This window comes from Stomoxys calcitrans, chromosome 3 (genome assembly GCF_963082655.1).
Source record: "Stomoxys calcitrans chromosome 3, idStoCalc2.1, whole genome shotgun sequence".
NCBI lineage: Eukaryota > Metazoa > Arthropoda > Insecta > Diptera > Muscidae > Stomoxys > Stomoxys calcitrans.
The window spans coordinates 96,904,159-96,928,328 of NC_081554.1; the positions used below are offsets into that span (position 1 = coordinate 96,904,159).

General features: G+C 36.8%; 1 protein-coding gene and 2 long non-coding RNA genes across 3 annotated transcripts; 2 read left to right on the forward strand and 1 right to left on the reverse strand.

Moving 5' to 3' along the window:
- Window positions 1-777: 777 nt before the first annotated feature.
- Window positions 778-1,265, forward strand: LOC106089163 (uncharacterized). Its single transcript, XR_001221565.2, has 3 exons — window positions 778-898; window positions 953-1,043; window positions 1,106-1,265. It is a non-coding gene; the product is annotated as an uncharacterized LOC106089163 (long non-coding RNA).
- Window positions 1,266-7,112: 5,847 nt separating this feature from the next.
- Window positions 7,113-23,082, forward strand: LOC106089169 (uncharacterized). Its single transcript, XM_013254951.2, has 6 exons — window positions 7,113-7,201; window positions 7,264-7,355; window positions 20,804-21,092; window positions 21,160-21,373; window positions 21,445-22,825; window positions 22,892-23,082. Exons 1-6 carry the CDS (start codon window positions 7,194-7,196, stop codon window positions 23,020-23,022), a joined length of 2,115 nt encoding a protein of 704 aa, XP_013110405.1. The 5' UTR covers window positions 7,113-7,193; the 3' UTR covers window positions 23,023-23,082.
- On the reverse strand, window positions 12,765-14,053 carry LOC131995542 (uncharacterized). The gene is made up of 2 exons (XR_009397496.1): window positions 13,834-14,053; window positions 12,765-13,160 (listed from the first exon to the last, which is right to left on the reverse strand). It is a non-coding gene; the product is annotated as an uncharacterized LOC131995542 (long non-coding RNA).
- Window positions 23,083-24,170: the final 1,088 nt, after the last annotated feature.

Below are 24,170 nucleotides of genomic sequence, written 5' to 3' on the forward strand. Positions count from 1 at the left end.
ATGATATTTGCGCCCTCTAGAGGCTCAAGAAGTCAAGATTCAAGATCGGTTTATATGGCAGCTATATCAGGTTTTGAGCCGATTTCAAGCAAACTTAGCACAATTGTTGGAAGCCATAACAAAACACCTCATGCAAAAATTCAGCCAAATGGAAAAAGAATTGCGTCCTCTAGTGGCTCAAGAAGTCAAGATTCAAGATCGATTTATATGGCAGCTACATCAGGTTATGGGCCAATTTAAAGCATACTTAGCACAGTAGTTGGAGGTCATAACGAAACACGCCATCCAAATTTCAACCAAATCGGATATGAATTGCGCCCTCTAGAGGCTCAAGAAATCAAGACCCCAGATTGGTTTTTATGACAGCTATGTTAGGTTATGAACCGATTTCAACCATACTTAGCACAGTAGTTGAAAGCCATAACAAATCACCTCATGCAAAATTTTAACCAAATCGGAAAAGAATTGCGCCCTCTAGTGGCTCAAGAACCGGTTTAAAAGATAAACATAAACAAAACATGGACCGATATGGCCCATTTACAATCCTAACCGACCTACACAAATAAGAAGTATTTGTGCAAAATTTCAAGCGTGTATCTTTACTTCTTCGAAAGTTACAATAGTTTGCTTTCGACAGACAGACGGACGGACATGGCTAGATCGACTTAAAATGTCATGACAATCAAGAATATGTTTACATTATGGGGTCTTAGACAAATATTTCTAGGAGTTACAAACAGCATGATAAAATTAGTATACCCCCATCCTATGGTGGAGGGTATAAAAATATATTTTTAAATAGTGTTTTGCTAAAATAGTATGAGGAAGAAAAAATTAGGATGTGATCAAATGAAATAAGTACATTCCAAATGAAACAAATTTGAGGACATGGAAGAAGGTAGACGAGGTATTTATAAAAATAATTTCATTTTAATTTCATTTATCCCTTTAGAGACTATATTGGGTTGGAAAACGATGCTAATGACGGAAGATAACAAATGCAGTAGTCCATGTGTGGTATTTTGCGCAAAATGCTAAGATTGGTATTTATTACGATTCATTTTAATATGTATGTATATTATTTTGTTCATTATACTTTTTACAGACGGTATCCACGACAATGAAGAGAACTCATAAAGGGAAGACAATTTTTTCTTCTTTCATTTAGAAAATATAAATTAAAATTAAAAAATATTTCAACGCGATATATTTAATTTTTTATCAGCAATTTATTCCAATAAAATATTTTTTTTATTTATGCCAAACATCAATTGTTTTCTTTTATTAAATTGGTAAAAATACAGAGTTTACAGGATGAGGCGTCCCCCAAATTAGGTTATCAAATTCGATTTCTAATCTCAAATACCTTTCATTTGAGCCACATATTAACATGGTCGAAAAAGTTTTTCCCTTATGGGGGTGTTTTGGGAAAGGGGTGATGCCCTAAATACATGGTCCAACATTTGGATATCAAATTCGTATTCTACTCCCAAATACCTTTATTTGAGCCCAATATTGCGGTGGTCACTAAAAAATTGCTGTTTGTGGGGTATTTTGGAAAGGGGTAGACCCCCAGAAAATTGGTCCCGAAAATGGGTATCAATTCTTGCTCTACCCCCCAATATCTTTCATTTAAGCTCCACATATATCTATATGTCATTTATTTGAACCCCATATTGCCATTGCCCTCAAAATTAGATATCAAATTCTTTTCTAATCTCATTTAAACTCCTTATGGCAAAAGTCAGCAAATATGTCCGGTTTGGGGTATTGGCCCTAAAAACTATGAATATTTAGTTCCACTCTCTTTAAGACTCTCTTGGTGAGCAAATACGTCCTATTTGGGGGTTGTTATGGTGGTGGGACGTCTGCTAGACAGTTGGCCCCTAATGTTGATATCAGATACGTGGTCTACTCCCACATAACTTTAATTTGAGCCCCATATTTCTATAGTCGGCAAACATGGTCGGCTTGGGGGTGTTTTGGGGGATGGGCGACCACTCAGTGAGTTGGCCTTGAAAATATAAATCGGACTCGTGTTCCACTTTGAAATCCCTCTTATTTGAGGCTCATATTGCAATAGTCAGAACTTTTCCGAATATTGATATCAAATTCGTGCTTTACTCCCAAAGACCTTTCATTTGAGACCCATATTGCTGTGGTCGTAAATTTGTCCCCTTTTGGGGATGTTTTTGGTGAGAGGCGGCCCCCAAACACTTGGTCCCTTATTTTGATATCAGATTCGTATTCTATTGTATAATTCAAATACCTTTTATTTAAGCCCCATATTGCCATGGGCAGTAAATAAGTCCTGTTTGGGGAGTGTTTTGGGAAAGGAGTGGATCCCCAGAAACGTGGTCCCACATTTGGATATCAGATTCGTATTCTACTCGCAAATACCTTTCCTTTGAGTCCCATATTGTCATGGTCGGTAAATATGTCCGATTTAGGGGTGTTTTTGAGCTTGGGGTGGTCCCCCTAGCACTTGGTCCGACAATTAGATATCAGATACGTTTTCTTATCCAAAATACCTTTCATTTGAATCCCATATTGTCGTGATTGTTCTAAATATATGTTTGGTGGGTTTTAGGGTGGGGCAACCCCCCTAGGTACCCCATCCGAAATTTGGATACCAAATTTTTATTTTTAGGGTACTATATGAGAGCACACAATCGCACTACCCATCTCCAAGATCTGGCGTTTCTGAAAATTAGGGTAAAAAAATGTAGTACCCTATTTTCACCACGGGATCATTATGCACCATCTGTGAAAATTTCAAGAAAATCTTTTCAGCCGTTTCTGAGTCTATAAGGAACACACAAACATACAAACAAACAAACACAAATTGATTTTTATATATAAGATATCGACTTGGGGGTTGAAGATGGAAGATATGTGGATCTAGATTTCGTGGTATTGCACGCAAAATGCTAGGATTGGTATTTATTACGATTCATTTTAAATATGTATGTATATAAATTATTTTGTTTATAATACTCTTTACAGACGGTATTGCCGACAATGAAGAGAAGCTCAAAATGGAATCGACAATTTATCTTTTTTGAAGCCTGGGAACGTTTAGAAAAAACATATGTATACAATATATTTTTAAGCGATATATTTCATGTTTTATCCGCAATTTAATCCAATGAAACAATTTTTTTTATTAATGTAAAAAATGTTTATTATATAAACGATAATTACAAGAAATGGAAAATTTCAAATAAATTGGTTAATTGAGTAAGAAACCAATTTAATTGGATTTTTGAGCTTATCATAAATCCAAATTCCAAAAAGTTTAATCAATAATACAAACTATTCTATTGGTCCAATTGACACTGCCGCATTCTTGGCTTCTGTAGCATCCCGACACCCTTAGTCGTACCATGAGTTCCTTGGGGGAGGCTTCCGGTACCCTAGTACGGATTTCGCAGCATTTTCCATAGAGTGGGCAATAGTTTGCCACTGCGCCATTATATCAACAGAACAGGTAGAGCTTTCATCGAGCAGTTGGGTCAGTCAAGTGGAGTATGCCGTTCATCAGTCAAGTGGAGTATGCCGTTCATCCGTCCATCTGTTGTGGTTGCATCTTTTCAATGTCCAGCATCCATGCTCAAACGGGTGCGAACCTTTAATTGCACATAGTTTTTTTTTTATTTTTTTCTGTCTAGCATACCTCCTTCCTAGCTCGGTCTGGAATTTTTCTAAGATAACTCCATTCTTTGGTATTTTTCTACCCATTCGTTTTTAATGGGTTATGACAATTTATTTAAAGACCAAATCGCCCAGATTAATTTGCATTTTAAAATTTTATTTCAAATGAAACCATTTCGTTTTTTTTTGGAGTTTCATAATTTAGAAGACAGTATTTAAGGCAATTGATACGGAGCTCATAGTGAGTTAGGATCGAAATCATAGCAAGCAGCGTTGATGCTGGTAGAAATTTATTAGTTATGTAGGGATTGACCGTAGTGTTGGAGACAGTGACATATTTTTTGAATTGCATTATTGATTTATCTTCCAAAAAAATCTTTTTATGATGAAAAGATAATTCCACCTTAGGTAAGGAAATATTAAAATAATACTAGTCGGCAGACTTCTATCTATGAGAGCAAGTTCTGTATTAAACTTGGGGTTGTCGCTTGGTCATTTAACATCAATAATTTACTTATTTCATCTACCACTCGGTAGATGGTAAAAGCGTGCTAAGTTCGGCCGGGCCGAATCTTATATACCCTCCACCATGGATCGCATTTGTCGAGTTCTCTTCCCGCCATCTCTTCTTAGGCAAAACCGGATATAAGAAAAGATTTGCTCTGCTATTAGAGCGATATCAAGATATGGTCCTGTTTGGACCACAATTAAATTATATGTTGGAGACCTGTGTAAAATGTCAGCAAATTCCAATAAGAATTGCGGTCTTTGTGAGCTCAAAAAGTAAAATAGAGAGATCGATTTATATGGGAGCTGTATCGGGCTATGGACTGATTCAGATCATAATAAACACGTATGTTGATGGTCATGAAAGAATCCGTCGTACAAAATTTCAGGCAAATCGGATAATAATTGCGACCTCTAGAGGCTCTAGAAGTCAAGATCCTAGATCGGTTTATATGGCAGCTATATCAGGTTATAAACCGACTTGTACTTTATTTGACATAGTTGTTGAAAGTAACAATAAAAAACGTCTTGCGAAATTTCAGCCAAATCGGATAGGAATTGCGCCCTCTAGAAGCTCAAGAAGTCAAGTCCCCAGATCTGTTTATATGACAGCTATATCAGGTTATGAACCGATTTCAACCATATTTGACACAGTTGTTGGATATCATAACAAAATACTACGTGCCAAAATTCATTCAAATCGGATAGGAATTGCGCCCTATCAAAAAGTCAAGACCCAAGATCGGTTTATATGAAAGCTATATAAGGTTATGGACCAATTTGAACCATACTTGACACAGTTGTTGAATATAATAACGAAACACGTCGTGCAAAATTTCATTCCAATCGGATAAGAATTGCGCCTTCTAGAGGCTCAAGAAATCAAGACCCAAGATCGGTTTATATGGCAGCTATATCAGGTTATGGACCGATTTGAACCATACTTGGCACAGTTGTTGGATATCGTAACAAAACACGTCACGCAAAATTTCATTCCAATCGGATAAGAATTTCGCACTCTAGAAGCTCAAGAAGTCAAGACCCCAGATCGGTTTATATGGCAGCTATATCAGGTTATGGACCGATTTGAACCATACTTGGCACAGTTGTTGGATATAATAATGAAACACGTCGTGCAAAATTTCATTCCAATCGGATAAGAATTGCGCCTTCTAGAGGCTCAAGAAGTCAAGACCCAAAATCGGTTTATATGGCAGCTATATCAGGTTATGGACCGATTTGAACCATACTTGGCACAGTTGTTGGATATCATAACAAAACACGTCATCCCAATCGGATAAGAATTGCGCACTCTAGAGGCTCAAGAAGTCAAGACCCAAGATCGGTTTATATGGCAGCTATATCAAAACATGGACCGATATGGCCCATTTACAATACCAACCGACCTACACTAATAAGAAATATTTGTGCAAAATTTCAAGCGGCTAGCTTTACTCCTTAGGAAGTTAGCGTGCTTTCGACAGACAGACGGACGGACATGGCTAGATCGACATAAATTTTCACGACGATCAAGAATATATATACTTTATGGAGTCTCAGACGAATATTTCGAGTAGTTACAATCAGAATGACGAAATTAGTATACCCCCCATCTTATGGTGGAGGGTATAATAAGTGGTCAAAGAAAAAAAGTTTACAACTGCAATAACGTAGAAATCTCTTCGTGTTTCTGATTTCTAGTTCTACCACCTTTTCTTATTTAATCTCCAATACATTAGGAAAACTTTAAGACATATAGACATGATGGGAATTATAAGCATAACCGACAATAGTTGGATGCAATTTTTAGCAGACATCTTTGCCATCAAAAATGGATTTTCGATAGATTTTAATTAAGTTCGAAGAAGAAATTAGGGACACCATTTAAGCAGAATGTAGATGGCCCGTCGTAAAAACTGATAAAATTAATTTTTTTGAAATATTTAATAGCTTAGTTTTTTTTCCATTTGTTCGCATAAAATTTTATGGCAGTAAAAGTCATTTAAAACCAATTTACCGACACAAACAATAACCTGTTGAAATCATGAAACTAGTTTGAGACCAAATTAAAATAAACACAGAAAAAAATCATTCAAATAGTTTTGATGAAATTTGAGAGAAACCTTTTCATCTTGGCTGCGTCGTTAACGCTATCGACCTATGCGCAGAAAAGCTTCCAGGAGGCATGTTTTGCCACTCTGTAATCTTATGTAATCTTATTGTATTCCCTGGACCGTGTGTTGTACACATCAGTAAACTTCCTCCTTTTTACGACGGCCTCTGTTGTAAAGTCTGCGGACCTCTTTCAAATATTGCGAATCTCTCCGGTCATCTAGGGTGTACATTGTGAACCCAAGGAGTGAGATCTGCTTTAGATTGCCTGACCATAATACGATCCCGCAGGCAGAGATCCGGGCGATCACGGAATGCGTGAGGTAGTGTGGTTTTCACGTGTGGGTGTGAACATCTTTAGGGACAGCAACCGAGCCATCAGGGCAATAACGACCAGGACACTATACTAGAAATGAACCAACTTAGGGGAGTGTTATGGAAAACAATAAAGGATTTTGTAAGTAGCACGGAATTCCTAACATAGATTTTTTTTCGAGGTTACTTTTTAGTATTTAGAGCGCACAACAAACCGATTAATGGCTTATGTGTATGTCCATGTCTATGTTATGTCTTTTCAACTTAACCTAACCTAACCTATTCCGAATAACCTCAACACGAAGTACTGTCAATAGATCTATATGACACTCCCACACAACTTACGATCAACTAATGATGCACAGTGGTACCAAAAACTTTCCATTAATTTCAACTTGCAAGAGAAGCATGACACTGATAACGATTGAAATGCAAAAAATAATACGTTAGGCCAGTGTGTGTATATGTGCCCATTTCAAGAGATACGAGTACGAACAACAGCCCCGGGTTTTGCTTCCATGCACAGCTTTGACTCAGTTAAGTACAATCAACGAAAGAGGGCACACGTCTTAGGATTGCAATAAGTAGTTCGGCAAAGAGAATAAATGGAAAAGTATGTTTTTTTTTTTAATTTATCGATTGATTAAGAAAATCAAGAGTGTTTTTTGCTTTTAGAATTTGGAATGAACTAAAATATTTCCTTAAAACACTGTTGTGCTTTTTGGCGGCATGTCTCCTTGTACCCGTACTGTTCATTTTGTTTATATGTAAGTATGTGTTTCCACCTGATTCGCAAACAACATTTATGGAAGATTCAAAACGGTATAAAACTGAATTTATAACGTTAAAACTTTTTAATCTATACAATATAACAACTATACATATGAAACTTATCAAACGTGAAGGGAGTATCTTTCTATATAAGTTAGCCAAGATGTGCGCCAACATTAACTTTGAATAGAAAAGTAAGCGTTGCAACTGAAGCGTTGAATATGAGCATAATGTCACTCGTAAGTGTTCAGAAGTAACAAGTAAGAGCGTGCAAAGTTCGGCCTGGCCGAATCCTACATACCCTCCACCATGGATCGCATTTGTCGAGTTCTATGCGCAGCATCTCTTTTTAGGCGAACAAAGAATATTGAATAAGAAGTGTTATGCTATTGAAGCTATATCAAGTTATAGTCCGATTCGGACCATAAATGAATGATGAACATTGTAGAAGTCATCGTGTAATATTTCAGTTCATTCGGATAAGAATTGCCCCTTGTAGGGGCTCAAGAAGCAAAATCGTGAGATCGGTTTATATCGGAGCTGTATCAAGCTATTGAACGATTCAGACCATATTAAACACGTATGTTGAAAATCATGAGAGAAGCCGTTGTAAAAAATGTCTGCCAAATCGGATGAGAAGTGCCCCCTCTAGAGGCTCAAAAAGTCAAGATCCGAGATCGGTTTATATGGCAGCTGTATCAGGTTATGTACCGATTTAAACCTTACTTAACACAGTTGTTGAAAGTGATACCAAAACACCACGTGCAAAATGTCAGTCAAATCGGACGAGAATTGCGCCCTCTAGAGGCTCAAGAAGTCAAGACCATAGATCGGTTTATATGGCAGCTGTATCAAAACATGGACCGATTTGGCCCATTTACAACCCCACCGACCTACACTAATAAGAAGTATTTGTGCAAAATTTCAAGCGGCTAGCTTTACTCCTTCGAAAGTTAGCGTGTTTTCGACAGACAGACGGACGGACATGACTAGATCGACTTAAAATGGCATGACGATCAAGAATATATACTTTATGGGGTCTCAGACAAATATTTCGAGGTGGGAGAAGTACTACAAGATGCAATGCCGATGTGCAGACTCGGACTTGAATAAAGTGCCCGATCTCTCAAGTGCAAGTGCTCTCATCCTCGTAATCATTATATGAGATTCGTATGCTCGCAACCATAGGGTCTAAAGCGCAAGGTCAATGACTCCTGTTATTGTACTTAGCGTCCCCTTACCAAAAGCAAGCTGTTTATCCGTCCTTCTTCCATCGAAGGCAGGCCAATAGGCCATGGCAAACGGTAGCTTGGTTAGGACTCCAAGCTAACCACCGCCTTATATTGGCCAACTCTACTAAGTTCAACACCTTAAAAAATGATGCATATTCGAGACTGACCATCAGTTAGATTGCAAATCCAGATTTGTCCATGAACATTCAGGAACATGGGTATCTTCATATCATATCATATCATCATATCATATCAATGAGGGCTGTTCGATTAAAGCTGTAAGCTCTATGATAAGGGGCCTCCTTTTTATAGCCGAGTCCAAACGACGTACCGCAGCGCAAAACTTCTTTAGGAAGAAGTTTCTACGTGGCATAGTACCTCACGAAAGGTGCCAGTATTAGTAGGTCATAGCGACCGCTAAAATTTTTTTTTCTGATTTTCTCACCAGTCTCCAAACCCAGGCGTTCAGTGTCATAGGTGGACATGATAATCTCTGCACTACGGTGGCCGTCCACTCTCTTATGCCATGAATATCGTTGTATTCGGAATATTCTATTCTCGCCTAAGACCCCATAAAGTATTGATCGTCACAACATTTTAGGTCGATCTAGGCATGTCCGTCCGTCTTTCTTTCGAAAGGAAGCTAACTTTCTAAGGAGTAAGGCTAGCCGCTGGAAAATTTTCACAAATATTTCTTATTAGTGTAGGTCAGTTGGGATTTTAAATGGGCAATATAGGACCATGTTTTGATATAGCTTCTATAAAAACCGATCTTGGATCTTGACTTCTTAAGCCATTAGAGGACGCAATTTGGCCGAAATTTTCCATGAGGTGTTTTGTAATGATTTCCAACAACTGTCCAAGAGGTAAAGCGTCCCATAGTGGTCGGTGTGTGTTGCTATCTCTGGCTTTCCTTTTCCATTTGCAAAGAAACTCTCCGATCATTGAGCTCGTCTCGAAAGAGAAACAAACAAAAATTGTGAAATTTAATGATCTTCACTATGTAGACGTAGCCGTAGGCTCGAAATGAGGCCTTAATCCTAGAATAGTCCACTGGCTCTACAGGAGCGTGTTGGTTGGACTGCTATGGAGGAAAAGTGCAATATAAGGACCATACAACAAGTTCAGAGAACACGTGTCTTGGCATAGGCGTAGTGATGAGGACCACGCCCACTAGGGCACTGGAGACTATTCTAGATATCCGACCCATTGACATACAAATTAAGTGTGAGGCAGCCACTGCGGCTATGAGACTTAAAGCAATGGGAGAATGGATTGAGAATGGGAGCAGCTCATACCATTGCGGTATAATCGAAGCGACGATAGGAAAAAAGGAAGGGAAGAGGTTTCCGATCGGATACCTGAGATTAACCCTATTTTGCTTCCAGCCCCTAAAGGGCGGAAATTTTACACAATGACTTCTACTATGGTCTCCAACATTAACTTCAACTGTGGTGCAAATCGGACCATAATTTAATATATCTTCAATAGCATAGCAATTTTTTTCAACCTTTGTTTGCCTAAAAAGAGATACCAGGAAAGAACTCGATAAATGAGATCCATGGTGGAGGGTATATAGTTCGGCCCGGCCGAACTTAGCACGCTTTTACTTGTTTTGCAAAAAAGCAGTCATTCTCTGAGGAAGATAATCGGCGATTATCGAAATAAAGGAAAAAATATGTAATTAAAAAACAAAAATATCCTTTTTTATACATATGACCTCAAGCCAAACTAAAAGCGACAACTAAAGAATAAAAGGTCAACTGTAACACAACAACAACAATTTTGCTTAAAAAAATTAAAAAACATTATATATCAATATAAATGCGCTTAAATATGAATTATGAAATTTCATCAGAACCTGAAAAGAGAATTTGCATTTTTGCAAAAAAATGTTTCACATTTTTTAACTTATTGACGATTATTAAAGCATTTGCTTCCTGTTAATATACATTGGCAAATTCAGATATACATTTTTTGTTTTAAAGCATAACTTTAATCCTTAAAATCCTTAAAAGATTATGAAAGTGTAGAAAATTAGAAAAGTAATACGCTATATCCTTAAAATTAAGAGATAAGGTATAAATATCTTGTTTTTAAAGTATTTGTAATATTTGTTGGCTAAATTTGGGTTTTACTATTTGAAAACAGCAGAAAATCTTTGCTGTTTTAGCAAACAAAAATTGTTATAAAACTAATCTCGTGTTTTCATTTTTTCCTTACACTTGTAGAGTTCAATTCTTAATTCAATTTTGTCAGCGTCGTTCTGTATGGTCCGTATCGGTCTATAACTGATATAGGGTGTATCGAAGCCCACCGGGCCAGCTACTTATGCTATTTATAAATAAATAACGATTAATGTCAACAATCGACAACAGACTTTGAAATGCTATATTTTCTTAAAATCCGCATACCTGCAATCCAAGTGAGCTGATGAGCAATCATGTGCCTGAGACAATTAAAATGTACAAATTTGATCTTTGAACGCTGGCCGTTAGTCATAACGGTTCGCGGTCTGATAAGCTGGCACGATTCCGGTGGAACAAAATATATTAGCTTAGTACTTTATATTTATCAGCAATAGATGATAATGCAATCAAAGAAAGACACAATAATGCAACAATCAACCAAACATAACATACAATTCAATTTTAAATAAAAATGTTTAATAGTAATACCCTACCCTAAGACCAAAGACAAATGTCAAATAGATCATTTAAAAATACTGTGCAACATTTTCTTTCACGGGATAAGACGGGATTGGGTGATATTCGTCGTTTAGGTACTAAAAAGTACCAAAAAGTACAAAAGGGTGAATTTTAGCTCAGCACGAACGGAAAGTGCTTGAAAAAGGTACGTTTAGTATCGCATTTGGTACTATTTGGTATATTCTTTGTTAATTGAGCTAGTGGTATGAATTTTGGTATATAAGTACACTATGGCAACCTTCTTTGAAAGTCTTAATGAGTTGGGTGACCAAACGATTTTTTCACAAATCGTACATTTTGGTACCACAAATAGTGCAATATTGTACGAAATAGCGTAATTTGCTCTGCAGCCTATGAACAGCTAGAATTAAATACGTACAAAATGATACTTTCTCTACAGATTGAGCTACAGCTCTCATAATTGAGATACAGTACAGTAAATCAGGGGAATTTGTTAGTTAAAACAGCAAAAATGTTTGCTGTAACAGCAAAAAGCTGAAAATGGGACAGCAGTAGTTTTTTGGTAAAAAGTTAAAAATTGTAGTAAACATTTCAAAACATTTTATATTACATATTAACTTTCAATTTTACAAGCATATAAAGTAGAGTTTTTTAAGAAGTACAAATATTGTACTTCTTATTAGTATAGGTTGGTTGGGATTGTAAATGGGCCAAATCGGTCCATGTTTTGATATAGCTGCCATACAAACCGATTTTGGGTCTTGAATTCTTGAGCCTCTTGAGGGCGCAATTCTTGTCAGATTTGAAATTTTGCACGTAGTGTTTTGCTATTATTTCCAATAACTGTGCTAAGTATGATTTGAATCGGTTAATAATCTGGTAAAGCTGTCATATAAACCGATCTCAGATCTTGACTTCTTGAGCCAATAGAGCGGGCAATTCTCATCCGATTTGGCTGAAATTTTGCATGAGGTGCTTTGTTATGACTTCCAACAACTAAGTATGGCGCAAATCGGTACATAACCTGATAAAGCTGCCATATAAACTGATCTGGGATCTTGACTTCTTGAGCCTCTAGAGGGCGCAGTTCTCATCCGATTTGGAAGAAATTTTGTACAACGGCTTCTCTCATGACCTTCTACATCGATCAATAGCTTAATGCAGCTCCCATATAAACCGATCTCCCGATTTTGCTTCTCGAGCCCCTACAAGGCGCAATACGAATGAAATGAAATATTGCACATTGACTTCTACAATGTTCAGCATTCATTTATGGTCCGAATCGGACTATAACTTGATATAGCTCCAATAGCATAACACATCTTTTTCAATATTTTTTGTTTGCCTAAAAAGAGATACCGCGCGTGAAGGGTATATAAGATTCGGCCCGGCCGAACTTAGCACGATCTTACATGTTTTTTTTTTTGCTTTTGAACCAGTTTACATAAGCAAACAAAAAAACTACTACTATAATATTTATGCTTTTAAACAATAAATGAATACCTTAAATTGACAATTTTTTTATTAAGCTATAGCAAATGCCTCAATTCTTGTTTGGAATTTAAAAAATTGTGTATAGATTTATTCAAAAGTTTAAAATGTTTAATTTAATATCAGCAGACAGTGTTTGCGAGACAGGAATTTGAACTTCAAATCCAACATTTTGGACAGCCAAGAAAGGAAGCTCTGGCCTATGGACCTGCAAGAGAGCTATTGGCAATAGTTCGAGGGTTGCACTGGTTGTATACTGTAGTTGTGAGATCTATAATGTTGTGGTCTGGTGGTCGGCACTTTAAAAGTCCTGCTACAGTTCAAAACTAAGCCGGATTCAAACGATGGCTTGTGCATTACGGCCGCTGAGAACAATTCTAATGTTTGTTTCCCAAATTTTGAAAGATGACTGAAATAATTTCAATACCATTTAGGTTACAATAAACAAAAGAAAATATCAAAGCAAGCATGATTAAAATTTTCTTTAGCTGGAACACATCATAAAATAAGGAAAAAATCATAGCCTACTTAAAATCAGGCTAAGAAATGTTTTGGTATGATTGTTCAGAAATCACCACAGTACTCCTCCTTCAGCGTTGTTAATCAGGGAAACGAACCTTCTTTGCTGCTTTCCTTAACAACCTCTTAGGACAGGATGTATGCTTCTTGCAAGTGTACGGCTTGAGTCTATCATTGGAAACTAACCGTCTTAAAGAATCTTGAAAATGTTGTCGTTTTTTGACATATTTTTATACGGTGCATCATATGGGACTTGCAAAGGTTTATTGACCACATCAAACCGCCAAAAGACGTATTGACACGTCTTCAGTGCATCATTCACGTATCTCTATTGCTGGACTGATGTCCAATGACTAATGGCTTAAGTCCAATGATTTCCGCAGTTACGGAAATTGACAATCCAATCCGGGTCATCTTGAGTCGGTTTGAATCAACAACAAGTTCACCTGGTGGAGTCAATGTACTTCCAAATACCATTTCAGCAGAAGAAACATTACTATCGGCCACAACTCTAGATCTTAAACCAAGCTTAATAAAAGGTAAAACATCTATCTAATTTGTACCTCCATGAAATCGTAAAGCTGATTTCAATGTACGATGCCATCTTTCCACGAGTTTATTTGCTTGTGGATGATATGGAGTTGTGTGTTGTACTCTCGATCCAAGTCAGGATTCACTGAATAAGGTTAAGCCAAGCGATCAGCCGATATACTTTTTTTTAATATTTGGCAGTACTTGGCATTGAGGATGTCAACTTGTTCTCTTTTTACATTCATTCTTTGTTTACGTTTTCTCCTATATTCGTATCGTATATTTCAATCGTCAGATTTGACATCCTTAATGATGTTTATGGGGCCTATCCACTTTGTGTTTTTGCATGTGACCTAACCTTCTATTAGTGAATCCTGGATCCAAGTAATAGAGGTAATTTACGAAAAAGACAGCTTTCAATCTGCTTTTTTTGGTCCATAATTATTTTTTTTTGGGACGCCAAATCGAGAAGTCCATGCATTTACAAATGCTGAAGCAACAGTTTCCTCTTTTATATTCCACTTCGAGAATCTCTCAATACAGGTTAAAATATATATATAACCTTGGCATGGAGTCACCGGGCCAACAATATCTATGTGTATGTGTATGCAATGGTAGCTTGAATTCTCCAAATGGACTTTTGGTATGTCGCTGTACTTTGAGCGCTGACATTTCATGCAGCTTCTTCACCATTCTGTCACATCCTTTTTCAAAGACTTCCATATGAAGCGCGATCGAATTAAGTCTACTGTGCATTTAATACCTGGATGCGATGGGTTAAAGTGCATCAAATACTAATCTTCTGATAGACTCATTGTAATGCCAGAAGTCACAGTCCATTCTTCAATGATCAATTTCTACGCTTTTAGTTCCAAAAAGATGATAAAAGTATTCCGAATAGTAGTCGGAAATCACTAAAATTGTGGCGAATAGCAGAGAAATTCTCAAAATTAAACCGCACCACAATTATGTTTTACAAAAGAGAACAATTTTAATATTTATTTGACAATGTTTTAAAGCAGGATTCACTGAATAAGGTTAAGCCAAGCGATCAGCCGATATACTTTTTTTTTAATATTTGGCAGTACTTGGCATTGAGGATGTCAACTTGTTCTCTTTTTACATTCATTCTTTGTTTACGTTTTCTCCTATATGATGACATTTTCAATCGTCAGATTTGACATCCTTAATGATGTTTATGGGGCCTATCCACTTTGTGTTTTGCATGTGACCTAACCTTCTATTAGTGAATCCTGGTTTTAAAGATGACTGAAATAATTTCAAATGTGCATGGTATTCTATTCGACTTTTCACAACTGTCTATCTCCATATAAAAAAACGTATAGCTAAAAACATGTGAAATATATAAATGATTTTTTAACACTAATTGCTCAAAAGAACAATTAATCTTAGTGTAATGTAGATGTAAGATTGAGTTAGAACAAAAAATTTCAAAAATTATGATGTTTTGTTAAAATTTTTCGCAACATTTCCGAAAGCTGAACACAATACTCTGCTTATAAGACAAAAAGTCAATACCTACTTAAAAGAAAATTTTGAAGAAAATTATGCAAAATCTTTGAGTAGAGATGTTGGTGGTTTCTTTTCTTACTGCGCTCGAAGAAAGGTGCCCTAATATGATCCAATGTTCCTACCATTGCACAGGTCACTAATTAGTGAGTTGATGAAAGCATGTTATATTTTTGGGGCTGATCGGACTGATGATGAAGCTTTGATCAGCTTCGAAATCACGATTATAGCACACGACATTTTGCTTTAACCTGCCTAAGAAAGGGTTTTATTGGGTTCCCCAAAAAGTAATTGCGGATTTTTCATATAGTCGGCGTTGATAAATTTTTTCACAGCTTGTGACTCTGCAGTTGCATTCTTTCTTCTGTCAGTTAACAGCTGTTACTTTTAGCTTGCTTTAGAAAAAAAGTATATTTGATTAAAGTTCATTCTAAGTTTTATCAAAAATACATTTACTTTCTTTTAAAAAATCCGCAATTACTTTTTGGGCAACCCAATATTTTGCTTTCTATTCCAAAGTAAAATCAAAGCCTATGGGGTTCAGCTGGACAAGGAAATCCAAGAGTAATAATAATCTAATAGGCATCCATTTTTTCCTGATCGGTGTTTTTGCCCGTTTTTGTGGTGGGCGAAATAAGTTTGCTGATAACAGCAAATATTGTCTGCTGATTTTAACTCATTATTTAAGTTAACTTTTCAACATTATTTAACTTCTAAACGATAACTTAATCAATTGCTATATATTAATTGTTAATTTTATTCAATTCAAAAAAATAATTTTGGCAGATTTTTGTCTGCTGTTACTCAAAATCGTTAAAAATGAAAAAAATCGTATCAAAATAGAAAAAAATTTAGACTATATACCAAAATAAAAACATAAGATATAATACACCAGTATTTGAAGCATTTAGGAACAGCAGAATTTAAGCATTAAACGTGTGATGTTACAGAAAACATTTTGTTGTTTTGCAGTTTTTGGTATGGTGATCAGTTCGGTTTTTGAAATAGGATTTTTCGTTTTTCGGGCTATAAAATCGGTTTCTCAAAAATTGTCACATTTGGGGTTTTTGGTAAATCTACTTCTTGCAAACAATAGCCGTCTTTTTAGATGTTATCATACTAATGGCCTTAATTAACCATAACCATATTTTGTCATCATTTTCATTTCATTGAAATATTGTCTTTTGAAAATAATTCTAATTTTAAGGAAAATTCTATCATCTTTTTGTCTTCAAAAGAAGATTCTTTTTTATGGGATTGGGGAGTCCCTAGACACATGGCCCAACTTTTAATATCAGGTTCGTACTCTACTTCCAAAGATCCTTTATTTGAGTCCCATATAGTCCCGATCGACTCATATGTCCGTTTGGGGTTCGCTTGGGGTAGGCGCTCTTCCAGACACTTGACCCCAATTTGGATATCAGATTCATACTCTACTCCCAAACACCTTTCATTTGATACCTATATTGTCAAAATCTTGTCAAAAGTTAGTATGACAGGATTTGAAGGAGCGGAGTTTCCCCCAGTTACTTTTATATAAAACAAGCTGAACCGGGCCCGCTCCGCTGCGCCTACTTTTACTTTATATGGAACAAAATTATCCTTTGAATATTTATTTTCGATAATTAAACAGCTTTTAGTGAAATACCATGCTACGAAATACAGCTTTTAGTGAAATACCATGCTAAATAGTATTGGGTTGCCTAAAAAGTAATTGCGGATTTTTAAAAGAAAGTAAATGCATTTTTAATAAAACTTAGAATGAACTTTTATCAAATATATAATTGCCATTTTGTTCGATAACCTTTTGCCATCTTCCTGGCAAATTTAGTATTCCACGCTCATAGAACTTCTGGTCTTTATCTGCAAAAAACTGAACCAAGTGCGATTTTATAGCCTCATTATTGCCGAAAGTTTTACCATTTAAGGAGTTCTGCAAAGATCGAAATAAATGGTAGTCTGATGGTGCAAGGTCAGGGCTATATGGTGGATGCATCAAAAGTTCCCAGCCAAGCTCACTCAGTTTTTGGCGAGTGACCAAAGATGTGTGCGGTCTAGCGTTGTCCTGGTGGAATATGACACCTTTACGATTGACCAATTCTGGTCGCTTCTCCTTGATGGCTGTATTCAATTTGTCCAATTGTTGACAGTAAACATCCGAATTAATCGTTTGGTTCCCTGGAAGCAGCTCAAAATATACCACACCCTTCCAATCCCACCAAACAGACAGCATAACCTTCTTTTGGTGGATATCAGCCTTTGAAGTGGTTTGAGCTGGTTCAGCATGCTTGGACCATGATCGTTTTCGACTAACGTTGTTGTAAACAATCCATTTTTCATCTCCAGTTATGATACGTTTTAAAAACGGGTCGAATTCATTGCGTTTAAGGTGCATATCACAAGCGTTGATTCGGTTTGTTAAATGAATTTCTTTCAATACATGTGGTACCCATATTAAAATTGACGCCAAACAAACAAATGTAAACAAAATTTCGCGCACTTTTTTTCTAAAGCAAGCTACAAGTAACAGCAGATAACTGACAGAAGAAAGAATGCAATTACAGAGTCACAAGCCGTTGAAAAAATTTGTCAACGCCGACTATATTACTACTATATTACCGACAATTACTTTTTGGGCAACCCAATATATGCATATCGCTTGACTAACAATATAACAATATAAGTGCCTTTATCCGACTCCCATATGATCTTTATTGGACCACGAATTCGCTCGGAGGGTTTAATGCCATTATAGAAAGACTTTATTTCCTCCGATATTCTAATGATGTCCGATTTAGGAATGTTTTCAGGGATGAGGGTGTCCCCTAGACACTTGGCCCTGTGCCCTTGTCTAAAATACCATTTATTTAAACCCCATATTGCCATTGATTTAAGTAGAGTTTATAGGGTGAGGCGTTCCCCAAACACTTGGCCCCAAAATTGGTTATCAAATTAGTTTTCTAATCTCAAATACCTTTCATTTGAGCCATATTGGCATGGTTGGCAAATTTTTACCTTTGGGGGATTTATGGGGAAAGAGCGGTGTCCCAAATACATGGTCCCACATTTAGATATTCGTATTCGACTTCCAAATACCTTTATTTGAGTCACATATTGCGATGGTCAGTAAAACGCAAAGCCCTGAAAATATATGACCATCGGGCTCTATTCTCATCTATCTATATATCATTTATTTGAGTCCCATATTTGCATTGACCTCGAAAATAGATATCAAATTCTTTTTCTTATCTCAAATACCTTCCATTTAAACCCGTTATTGCGAAAGTCAGCTATTATATCTGGTTTAGGGTATGGGCCCGAAAAACTATCAATATCGAGCTCCAATGCTTGAAGACCCAAACTTTATTGGTGAGCAAATACGTCCTATTTTGGGATTGTTGGTGGGGCGTCCCCTAGACAGTTGATCCGGAATGTTGATATCAGATTCGTGGTCTACTCTCAAATACCTTTCATTTAAGCCCCATATTTCCATAGTCGGCAAACATGAGCAGTTTAGGGGTGTTTTGGGAGTAGGGCGGCCACACATTGACTTGCCTTAAAAGCATATATCATATTCCTGTTCTACTTGAAAATACCTCGTAGTTGAGCCCCATATTGCAATGGTCAGCAAATACTTCCTATATGGGTGGTGTTATGAAGGTGGGGTGGCCCCATAGACACTTTCCCGAATATTGATATCAAATTCGTGCTGTTGGGTTGGGGTGGTCTCCCAAACACTTGGTCAGACAATTAGATATCAGATACGTTTTCTAATCTTAAAAACCTTTCATTTGAGTCCTATATTGTCGTGATTGGTTTATCTATATAAATTTTTTTGGTTTTGTGGTTGGGGCGGCCCCCCAGGTACCCCATCCGAAATTTGGATGCCAAATTTTTGTTTTTAGGTTACTATAACAGAGTACACAAAATTTCGCTTAAATCGCACCACTTATCTCCGAGATCTTGCGTTTCTGAAAATTAGGGTAAGGGGGAGGAATCTACTTTTTAATTCCGTGTAAGAAAGGCTTCCGCAGAGTAACACCACTTAGAAGAGAAGTTTACACGGCAGTTAACCTAAGGTTATTACCTCTTTCGACAGCATTAGGAGGGGAAACCGCCGATGAAAAGTTCTTTCTGATGTTCTCCCCGGGATTTGAAGCCAGACGTTCAGCGTCAGTGGCGGCCATACTAACCTCTGAGCTACGGTGGCCCCCATGCATATATGACAATTTGTTTACACATAATTACTAATAATTTTTGATAAACTTATGCCTGATTCGGATTGTTTTCCCGAAGATCGGAGATTACTCAATACGGTTGTCCCAACTGAAAAGATGCGGTTGGCAAAAAATTTGGTTGAGACAAGAAATCTGTTTTCTGGGTGCACGAGCCTTATTTTAATTAACAAAAAACACTAAATTTTAAAGAAACAAAACTACAACAAAATATAATATAATTCGTATCAAACATTACATTTGTTAAGTTCACTCTCTGTACTTATGATTGAAAAATAAATAAGTGAAATTCATGTTTTGTCTTAAAAAACTCAGGTCCACTAAATCTTGTCATGTCCTGTTATTGGGCACTGCACTCTACACATATATGTCACTGGAGGGGGCAATTTTTAGCCGATGTGGCGTTTACTCTATTATGACTGTCAACACATGCTCCAATTTTGAGCCAAATCGGGCCATAACCCGATATAGTATGTAGCTCCCGTATAAACCAATCCCCCGATTTGACTATATCGACTTCGGTTATGTCTTTCAACATATATGCTAATTACGGTTATGAACCGATTCATAACCCGATATAGCTCCGATCTCCCGATTTGACTTCTCGAGCCCCTAGATAGCGAATTTATTGTCCGATTTTGGCCGAAATCTCGCACGCGGTGTTTTGTCATTACTGCCAACATTCATGCTTAGTATGACCTAAATCGGCTTATAACTTGATATAGCTCCCATTTAAACTGATCTCTCGATTTGACTTTTTGAGCCTCTAGAGGGCGCTATTATTTTTCGATTTGGCTGAAATGTTGTACGATGACTTCCGGCAAGACTGCCAACATTAATGCCAATTACGTTTCAAATCGGTTCATAATCTGATATAGCTCCCAAACAAACGGACCCCCTAATTTACTCTTTGAAACTTGACGTGGGGTACTTTATTTTCTTCTAAATACACACCATAATAGCGAGGTGGTGGTAAAAATGTTTCAAAGAAAAAATGGCACAAACGTCGACGTATGGTAAATTTTACACCAGCACGGTATTGAGAAATGCAAGATTGAGAAAAAATGAAGTTGTTAAACAAAAATGGGATGAGGGTAAAATTTATCGTCATGTAGCCAGTTAAAGGTTAAACTGAATCATATTTAAGCAAATTTACGGATGTATTATTATATCAAATAAATTTTAAGACATCAAGCTGAATCTTAAAGACGATTAACGACCTTTCCATTTGTCATAGGTGTCCACTATTGTAATGCTTTGGTCCATTACATTCTCTCCATAAAATATCCGGAATTGGAAATATCTAGAACGAAGAAGATCCGATCGTTCATCGATACACAACGCAATGCTGGAATTTTCAGTTTTCTTCTACAGATAAGAGGCCCATGCGATTTTGAGGCCATTAAAAAACACTATGAGGACCATTTGACTGAAGTTCGAGAAAAAGCTGGATATTTAAAATTCCCAAAGCTCCGACAGAAACTGATGAAATGCTGGGGCCACTATGGCTGGGTAATTGACAACAGGTAAGATAGGGTATTTCTCCACTTCATTTATCAAAAAGAAAGGAATAATAATTGAAATTTGTTACAGTTCGTTTAACATAAACAACCACATTTTGTTGAATAAGTCAACATACCGGGGAAGTCCTGTACACGATGGCAATATTCAAGAGTTTGTCAGCACTCTAGTTGAAAAGTATATACCATCAAATCTACCACAATGGCAAGTGATTGTCATACCAACAGCGGTAACCAAATCTTCGCTGAATACCGAAAGCAGTGACACTGAGGTAGATGGGCAGCAGGTATAGTACGAGTATAGGAGATCTGTTTGTGTTTGTGTGGCCTATAAATGATTGCTTACTCTCCACTTTAGGATGAACATTTCTTCATACTTCTGAAAATACATCATCTGATCATAGCGGAGGAAGAGGATCTGCATATAAGTGAAATGCTAATGCTTCGAGATAACACGGAAATGCCCATCATTGAAATAGGCGGCGAGAGCAGAAATCAGGCTAAAAGTAAACGTCTATCACATTTCATTCGTAAGCCTGAACACATTGAGAGACTACTCAAATACCTGTTAAGGGTGATCATTAATCAATGGAATAAGTTCATATATGAATTTGAATCTCTGGACGGACCAGACGGAACCACTGGCGTTCAAATCACATCTATCACCCAACTATTTTCCGTTCTTTTGATTTTAACGGTTAATGTGGCCTTAGCATATTGGAAATGCCAAACGGTGAATAAGAGGAAGCCCTATCGCCTTCAAAGGTATCAGTTCGAAACAGAAAGCAAATTCCAAGTTATACGTAGACTCCTTTACAAAGAAGCTGAAGATAGACATTTGTCATGGAATGCGTGTAAAATCGCTGTTCAAAACTCAATGCACCCTGCGAATCTCGCAAAAACTTGGGCTACTTTGCTATGGAAAATAAACGTCAACAGTGTTCTGGCACTTCCCTATCGTTGCTATTGTGAACTGTTGGCCCTCAAAGAATTGATTGTCAAGGGCCAAACCACAATGGTGTCCACATATTTTGGACAACTTTCGGTGTTCATGCCTTTGCTGATATATGCCAACATGGAATTTCTTAGGGTTTGTTATGAAATATTCAAAGCTCCGGTCAATATTTTCGAGGAACTGGTTCAATATCCCTCCAAAGAGATGAATAAACTCCAAAAAATGTCTTATTCTGGACGAAAAATTGTTTCATTTTCCAAGTCAATCGATGCCCAGGAGCTGCGAAAGCGCATCGACTTTAACGATGAAATGCGCGAGTCGGAGTTTGTACTTTCCTGTTTGTCGGGTGCCATCTACGATTACTTCCAAGCTCATTCAAAAGACGTTCCGGTACCGAAAATGCTCAATACCACTTGTCGAACAATTGCTAAGGGATATTTCACCGACAAGTTTGATGATAAATCGGCCTACATTGGTGGGGTGGTTTTTCTTCAGCTCCCCCTTAATGTACCAAATCGAGAACATATACTGCAAATTCATTCAATCGTAAACGAGATTCGCCGCAAGCAAATTATGATATTTTTAGCTTCTATGGGTCAAACAAAATTTGATATGTTGACTTCAATTTTTCCTCGAGTTTTTACCAAGGTCTGCATCAATTATTTTTCTTCGAATTTTCCCATCACCATAACCGAAATTCACGGTGAAAGTACCAACTTTGAAACCACTTGGGGCCAAACAGTGCAGGATGTTTTATTTTTCAGACCACCTCAGTCCAAAACATGTGAGTATAAATATCAGATGATAATGCCGAAAGCAAGCATATTATATTTTCTCCTTCATTCCGTAGGTCTCTCGCTGAACATACATCACTTTGGTGATAAATACCGTTTGGCCGTCATGGCCGACACACAGCTTGGCCCAGATCATATGAAAATCGTGAAATCATTTGAGAACTACATGGAAGGCATTTATGCCTAAACAGTCATTCGTCAATAAATTTGATTTATGTAAAAATAAACTGTGATTATCTTTGATTAATTTTGCGACTATGTTTTCACTTCTTACCATTTGTTGAACATGTATTATAGACAAATACATTGTATAGTCCGTCTAGAAGTTGTTCAAAATTCTGTTAGGGTATTGTTGACCTGGTTTAAAATTCTTGTAATTTTGTTGTATTGTATCGGCTATAGGTCCATTAAAACACAAATATTTAAGGTTTTTTTCTTTTATTTTTCTCCAATATTTCGGTAGACTCCGTCTACCATTTTCAAGGCTAGTTGTATTTAAATAAAAAAACAGAAAAACACAAATTTTAGTAAAAACGAATCACACAATAAAAACAGAAAAACAATAATTTTTAAGAAACTTTAATTCCTATTACATTTAATGAGTTGTTACACGAACTATTGTCTGTTGGCAACTAAATGTTCTCTTCTGCTGTGCTTGTTGACTGTGTGGCGGTATACCTTCGCGCAGCTTTCTATATCTTTCTTGAAATTCATTCTCTCGTCAGGCGGTAAGTCGATGATATGCAACATCTCGAGAGTGAATCTTCGTTTGTAATTATTCTCTTGAGCTAAGATGTCCACATCGTTGAGGTTTGGCTTATGACCAGTCAATGCACAGTGGGCTGCTAGTGCAGTTTTCTGCTCGATTGGTCTATTATTGGCTTTTTGGTCAGATTTATGTGCAGATAACCTAGTTTTCAATTTCGTCATGGTAGTGCCAATATATGCCATCGGGCATATATTGGACTTGTCGCCGTTACATCTAATTTTATATACCACGTTTGATTTTTCCTCATTTTTAATTTTACATTTTGTCTTGCTGAATAATTCATTCACAGTTTTGCCTGTTTTTAATGCGAGATGGTATTTGTCCTTGTCGTATAGATTTGATTTGCCAAATCTTTCGGAGAATCCTTGTATGTATGTTAGCGATTTATAAATTTTTCTTTTGTAGGCTGCTCTCCGTCTATGATTTTTCCAAGACGTTCCTTGGCCTTGCCTAATAGTGAATTAATTGTCCAATTAGGGAAGTCGTTGGCTCTAAGAATTGCCTTTATTTTCCTCTCATTGTCAGGATGAAAGTCTGGATCACTAATGCTAAATACTCTTCTTATA